The 7,356-nt window shown below is 42.6% G+C and overlaps 1 protein-coding gene across 1 annotated transcript; it reads right to left on the reverse strand.

The window, feature by feature from the left end:
- Positions 1-3,710: 3,710 nt before the first annotated feature.
- Positions 3,711-7,039, reverse strand: LOC144136336 (uncharacterized). Its single transcript, XM_077668584.1, has 3 exons — positions 6,722-7,039; positions 5,691-5,841; positions 3,711-3,836 (listed from the first exon to the last, which is right to left on the reverse strand). Exons 1-3 carry the CDS (start codon positions 6,822-6,824, stop codon positions 3,743-3,745), a joined length of 348 nt encoding a protein of 115 aa, XP_077524710.1. The 5' UTR covers positions 6,825-7,039; the 3' UTR covers positions 3,711-3,742.
- Positions 7,040-7,356: the final 317 nt, after the last annotated feature.

The following is a 7,356-nucleotide window of genomic DNA, read 5'->3' on the forward strand; positions in this document are numbered from 1 at the left end:
TTGCCTACGATATTTAGCACAAGAAACTGCTCAATACCGCGCAGCCTCTTGGCTTGGCCCCGACAATACTCTCGTCAGTAAACAGAACAAGCCGGCATAATAATTTTTTTATTCATTTATTTATAAAATATGCCTCTATAAGCTCTCAGTCGAGGATATTACAAAAGGGTTACATACAAACACAAGAATACAAAAATCGCCATCATCATGCTCGTGCGCTGTGTTCAGTACCATACAAAAAAACGGCTCCTGTCCATCGCCTTCAATCAGCCTCTTCCTCCGCCAACCTGCATCAAACTGTCCCAGATAATGCGGTCATTTTACATGCCCGACTTCCTATACCCTAACTTTAGAGAAGAGTTAATTTCTTGTTCATTCGTGGGCGGGAAACTCTCCATAGACGCCCAAGTAGGTAAGAAAGTTTTTTTTCTTGTACAAAACGTGGCGAATTACAATAGCCACAACCGCAGCTTTACTCTTATTTGAAGTGCTGAATGTCTTTCGAACAGCTCGCTCAGAGGCCGAGACCTCAACTTTTCTTTGAGAAATGGCAAGCGTTGTCGAGGTAGCAAAAATAAAATAAACTGAATCAATGAAGTTGCTCAGCATGCAGTTCGACGATGATCAGTGGCAGTTTGAGAACCATTTCGACAGTCTTTAATCAGATCCGTGCCAGTTGGTTGGAGCCCAAATTGTGAAGGACCCGGCTGCGTGACGGCACCTGACGCGCCTTACCTGTTACATCTTCTCTGTTGAAACTGCAGGCGTCATTTCATGGAAACTTTTAGCGAAAATGTCCCTATTAGAGGCAGTGCGCTAAAATAGCGGCGATTTTCAGTTCGAAACCGTTAAAAAGCAAAAATATACACTTGTGTTTCAACTCAAGGCGGTCGGAGCTTCTACGCAACTACCATGATCCGAGACAGCGGCGGCAGCTTTTGCCGCTTTTTGGGCCTTCGGTAGTCACCCCTGTTTCTGCAGAGTTTACTCTCGCGACTGTTCTGGAAACCGATGAGAGCGGTCGCTGACCGGAATCACGCGTAGCAGGCATAGGTCCTGGACATTGGCGGTGAGTCCCATGAGGTTAATCGTCTCTAATCGGCCGTTAAACGACGCCTGTCGATCAATGTGGCCTGCGCGCCGTCCGGTCCTCGGGGTATGTCCGGATACGCACCCGCCTCAGAGCTTCGTCCTCTGGGCAATTACGGCTAATTGAAATGAAGCCACGACAAAGGAGTTGCGACTGCTGTGCGAGTGCCGTCCTGTAACCGCGAACAAAGCTAACGTATTTAGACGCGCCGCGTATCCCAGAGGCACCCCGGTGTATTTACCTTGCTTTCTTGTTTCTCTTGATCGCGACTCCACTAGATCCTCGTGGCGCAGCATCACTGGCGCGGAGATAAAGCCTGCACTTAAACTCATTACGATGGAAACTGTGGGAGCCTGTTCTCGCCAGTCTTTCACAACTTGATCTGGGAAGCCATACCGAATGTTCGGGCTACTACTCTCTAAAAGCAGGTTTCTTGTTCCGGAACAGTCCCTTTTTTGCTGCGGTTAATATACTCAATGATTTTGCCTTGGTATAGTTTCTTGTTTGCAGCTAACCGTATATCCAGTCGCTGCTACACAGCGCAACAGCCTACTCCGGCTTCTATACTTAGCAAGTGAAGATACGGCTCTTCGTCGCGTCGTCGCTGCTGAAAAGTTTCGCGTCTATGTCTAATTGCCACCAGCTGCCTGGAGAGTGCCAGACCAGTCGACATGACATTGCCCTTGAAGGCTGCGCACCATTTGGAAGGAAAGCGAAACAAGTGATGCTATTTCGCTCTTAAGAAAAGTTGTCGTATCACACTGCACAGAGCAGGAAGGTTTGTATCCGACTGGCAATGATTTACGTGTAAAAGCGCTCCCAAGGAAAGCACTGGCACAATTAAGACGTGCACAATGGCGTGGGCGTCTACAGTGTGTAGTGGAAGAAGAGGAAGAATAAAAGCGTTATCAAAAGCATACATTACCAGCCCTTTAAGCCGTGAAAAAAGTCCGCCATTTCTTTTTGCGGATTCCCCTTTGTTTCGGTGCTCTTTCGATGTTTTATTCAGTGACTGTGTGAAAATAATTCGATTACGCAGGAGCTCTCAGACTTTGTATCTTTGTTTTGCTTCAATTCCTCGATCCCAGCCCTGTTGTTCCTTTTATTTACTAGTTAACCATTATAAGGCGCAAGCTGTGTGTATTTCCTACATGCATGTATATCATAAACTTGCACTAAAAATTACTCTAGGAATTGAATGATTTCGCTTTCAAGACCTTTCGACTACTGGTTTTTCAAAAAAAAAAAGGTGCACACAGTTCCTCATAAGACTTCGAAAAAATGATCTCTGTTGAGGCGGGTATCTTTAACTCCGTCTTTTGGACGTCGTAGACAACTGAATATAGTTCAAAATTGCTTCAAAAAGTATTATGAAGTAGGTGGCTGATGGAAAATTCTAAAAAGGTTAACAATTTTTAAAAATTCTTACCCCAAAATGAGTTTCATCGAACTCTACACATGCGCTTGTTAAAACGCACATAATACTAAGGACACCTATAAGTGAAATATAAAAAAACGCATTTAACGGTTCCCTTGAGTGTTCGGACCTCGAACATATGGTACTTATACGTGCATTGTTTTCTGTTTGCCGGCACGTAAACTAAGTGAGACACATGTGTACTTTGTGTCTCACGCTGTACAAGCTGGGTTGAATTGAAATTTCATCAAAATGTTTTTGGAACTGTGCGGATGTTCACAGTGTTGATGAAAATTCGGCTGTTTCGCTGGCAATTCGAGAAGGCCAGTTTTGTCAGTCTCCAGAGTCACTCTTTGTCGTTCTGACAGTGAATTGCCCACACTGTAAAAAAAAATCCGTCAAAATGACGGGAAATACCTTGGCAGCTCTATTTCCAAGCATTTGACCGTTAAAATGATGGCACCCCGTCATTTTAAAATGACGGTGCTTTTTCATCATTTTGATGTTTTTCTTGTCAATCTGAAATACAACTGAACCGTCAATTTGATTACATTTGACCATCAAAATGACGGCAGAACATCATTTCTAAATGACAGTTTTTCCATCATTTTGACGTCTTTCTTGTCAATCTGAAATACAACTGAACCGTCAATTTGATGACATTTGACCATCAAAGTGACAGCAGAACATCATTTCTAAATGACAGTTTTTCCATCATTTTGATGTTTTTCTTGTCAATGTGAAATACAGTCAAACTGTCAATTTGATAGCATTTGACCGTAGCAGTTACAGCAAGATGTCATTTCTAAATGACAATGTTTTTTCCTGACTTCGATGTCATTTTTATCGATTTGAAAATATAGCCAAACTGTAATTATACCACTGATTGTCTGCGATGGCAAGCTGTCAATTTTAAAACTGTTTTTATGACTTCAAGACTTTTTGCAAATTTGAAATTATCTATAACTGTCAGTACAGCATTTGGCCATCAAGGTAATAGCAGGCTGTAATTTCGAAATGACTATGCTTTTAACCATTCCAAAATTTGGCTTGTCAACATGAAATGCAACTGTGTTGTCAGTATGATGGCCCAACACGACAAGTCTCAACATAATTCTGTGTCAATATATAGTGTGGTGAACCTGACCACATGAAAGTCACTTGCAGTGGGCAGTACCTCATAAACCATGCAACAAAAACAAATTTACATTTCTACTTGCACATTTATTCATAAATTAAAGTGCCTTCAGCAGGCTCAGCAACTTTGGTGCGATTCCGCAGGCCCTGCCTTTGCCGCGCCCTTTCGTTGGGTTGATCTGCCCAAGGTAACTGGAAACAAAACGAGGATAGAATAAATCCATGCTCCATAAACTGTGCCAATCACATACTCTGCCTACACGTGTGAAATGCCATGAATGTGTGAACTGCACTACCTTCTGCAACACACAGTATTATGAAATGAAAAGACGCGATTAAAATCAGGTAGCAACAAATGTGAGCACACTAGTAGTGCGCTTAAATAGCTACATATACAAGCACTAACAGTAGATGATGTACCTAAATGTAACCATTATTATAACTCGTAAAAACAGCCCACAATTGCACATACACACCGTATAGTATTTCTAGTAACAATAGGTGCTCATCATGTACAGGGACCATGCACAGAGCCTAGAAACCATAACTATGCAAGAGCATTTTGCTGCATTTCAGTGTTTTCTGCTGTCAGCCGCAAACATTGGGCAGTATTGATGTAACCCTGATGTCCAGGTATAGGCTGCAATTGCACATGTGGCAGCCATGCATACATTTACAAACCTCATTATCATGCCTCATCATATTACCATTTGCACAATGCTCATTATAATTTCTGTGCCCTTGGCCACAAATAAGCGGAATTTCACACCTGAAATCTTCTGAGCAACCAACAAACCTGTCACGATGATGAATGTCTTAATTTTTTTTCTTTTACACTGCAACTGTTGACACAAAGGGCGGCCAACTTCTCAGGTGCCAACATAGCAGACTTCACGATGGCTCTTTCACCTGTCCATTTCAAGTACTGAGCAATTCTGGACAAATATGGGATCACAGCATAATTTTTTTTGAAAGGGGCTAATAACCCTGCCAGCCCCTAAAAGATCACCAGGTGAAAGGGGAAAGTGCCATGTAATGGTTGTGACAGTACCTGTGAAGCTGTCCTGCCTATGTGTCACGTCTCCCGTTTCAATGCAAAATGAAATCTGACATTCATCATTGCAAAAGGTTTGTTGAGTGCCGAGAAGGTGAGGTAGAGAGCTCTACTTTCTCGGGGCTGATTGTACACAGGCTACAGCGAGCACTGCATCAATGGTAACAAGGGAACCTGAGGCCTGTAAAAGTGCAGAGAGGCATCCGGCAACTTGCCACATGTGTGGACGCAACCCATAGTCAGACACACTGTAATGTTGCACTAGGACATTAGCCAGTGGACACGATACATAGTAGAGCGACTTAAAATAACTGCATTTACACTTAATCCTCGCTCCTATTTTTCCTGACGTCGGTACTTATAAAAGTGCTGCACACATTACATTTAGCAATAATTGACAGTCGCCCGTCCTATCTGGTTCTTCGTTCTAGCCCCTTTCTTGCAGTAGCCAACCAAAAAAATAAGCAAAACACTGAAAAGTGTTATCTAGATGCACTCACAGGACACGTGACCAAGTTTAGGCAATGCAAACTGCCAGGCTTGTGCATTCATCACATGACAATGATCAAATCCGCAATTCTGCAAGTGTCAGAATACCAGAACTGGGTGCAATTTAAAATTAAAAGTCCGGCCTTCATCTCGCAATTGCCAGAGCTAGCCAATGTGCAAGGCTTGTTAGCATGTACTGCTGGCAAGCAGCACTATGTCAATAATCTTACCATTCTACTTTCTAAAGACGCCTGTGACTGGCAAATCACCATACAGGTGTGCCAAAAAAGCAACACGGTGCTGTGCCAGAGAACGAAGAAATGCACGAGAGGAATGTATGTGACGACATCAGAATTTCAGGGGAACAGGGCAGAACTGATCATTTGCAGGCACTGGCTAAGGAGGGCGAGTGCCTTTCCTCAGGAAAAAGAAGCCTGCTGCTCACACTATTGCCTCGGATTCCGATTGCTTATCAAACGCATCATCCACATTCACTCATTTACCTCTGCAAAAGCTCCATGGTGAGGGGGCAGTCGGGAGGGTAAGCAACGTTGAACACAAAGAAGGCACCAAGGAGGAGGCCCATGGCCTTCTCAAGACTTCTTGTAGAATCCACTGCAACGATGATCTTCTTTATGTGCCCCATGCTTGATCCTGCAAGGAAAAAAAATTAGTCACACGCAAACGCTACCCACTAAAGGGGTGATCTAATAATTCGAGTAACTCTATGGCCTTCGATGTGTACACTGAGAGAAGCCGAATTCAAATGTACTCGTAAAAAGCCATACTGGGTCTTGTTGCTAGGCCTTATGGTACCCTGGCAGTGGACAGACACATGCAACATGCCCTACCTTATCAGTGCTTTACACGCCACTAATTATATCTGTTGAAGATGCTTGCTTCATGTAAACATACTACATAGAACTTGTTTATGGAAAAAGCTTTACAAATATTGCACGACAAAAAAGAATTAACTTTGTCGACAGAATACTTCGTTTTTTTTTTTAAATAATGGGGAATAGTGATGAGGTAACGAAACTTGGGCAAGCACTGAGGCAACTTTTCAAAGGCCATCCATTTTGTACCTAGCCTGCCATGACATTGATGAGAAAAGCCAAGCTCAGCTTCGTTCATGCTTTCTAGCAGAACGTCATGCTTTTGGCAAGTCAAAAGGCCGCACATTAGTCTCGATGAACTCTGGCATATCACCTTATAGTGCGGACATTGCCCCACCCTCCCCACTTATCAACAGTACTGCTACTGAGTTCCAAATTTTTTGTACACTCTAATAAGAATGGAAAACTACTGGCCAAACTTGCACATTGTTATCATGTTTAATTATTAAACAAACTGTACATACATAAGATGAAGCAGCAATTAAGCCTTTCATCCAGGGCTAGCCTCATTCCTAAGTTTTGAATATGTCCTACTAAGTAGAGTGAAGTTACACAAAATCAGGTTACATCGTAGAATAATAAAATACACTGTACAAGCCATGTTTTGAGCCAAAGTTCTATAAATGACAAATACATACCAATCACAGCAAGGTGCGGAGTTGTTGGCAGTCCTTCCAGCCCCCCTTCAGCTGCATGCTGGGAATTCACAAGCCACATGTTATTAGACTCCAGAGAAAACATCAGTGATCAGATACATGCATCTCAATAATAAATCATAACCATACTTCCAACGATCCTGCTGTCATCAAGGCACTTTCTACACCTCGGGTACAGTATCATTTCAGCAGAAATGGATGAAAATGCGGTATAAAATTACAAGACTACAAATTTACTTGATTCAATAATTCCCAGCTAATGGATACGCCAGTCGAAAGAAATTTTTGGCCCTTGTTTGAGGCTTAGGCAATAAGCTATAAAATGAATAGAATTTATTTGGAAATAACTATTGCTGAAATAATTAGGCCCATATCTTAATGCTATACAAGAATGAAACTGCACACTATCAGTACACGAACTAAACACTGAGCTGCCCCATCGCCACCGGACACCGACGTATGGGGCTCGGTGTGCCAGGAAGCGAGGAACAACAAAAAAGAGAGAGCGTAAGAAATAAAACAGAAAAAAAGCTGATCAGTGCACGAAAAGTAGTCTGCTTTTTATTGACGAATACTTTTACGAACCTACGACAGTAGTGCCGACACCATGAATTCAA

The sequence above is a fragment of the Amblyomma americanum genome, chromosome 6 (assembly GCF_052857255.1).
Source record: "Amblyomma americanum isolate KBUSLIRL-KWMA chromosome 6, ASM5285725v1, whole genome shotgun sequence".
Classification (NCBI taxonomy): Eukaryota; Metazoa; Arthropoda; class Arachnida; order Ixodida; family Ixodidae; genus Amblyomma; species Amblyomma americanum.

Bases quoted from the DNA above. Each gene is read 5' to 3' on its own strand.
- LOC144136336 (XM_077668584.1), bottom strand. From the start codon at position 6,824: ATGTTTTCTCTGGAGTCTAATAACATGTGGCTTGTGAATTCCCAGCAT. The intron at 5,842-6,721 runs GTATGTATTTGT...TTTTCCTTGCAG, and splicing joins TCCGCACCTTGCTGTGATTG to GATCAAGCATGGGGCACATA. The intron at 3,837-5,690 runs GTAAATGAGTGA...TTTTGTTTCCAG, and splicing joins ACCATGGAGCTTTTGCAGAG to TTACCTTGGGCAGATCAACC.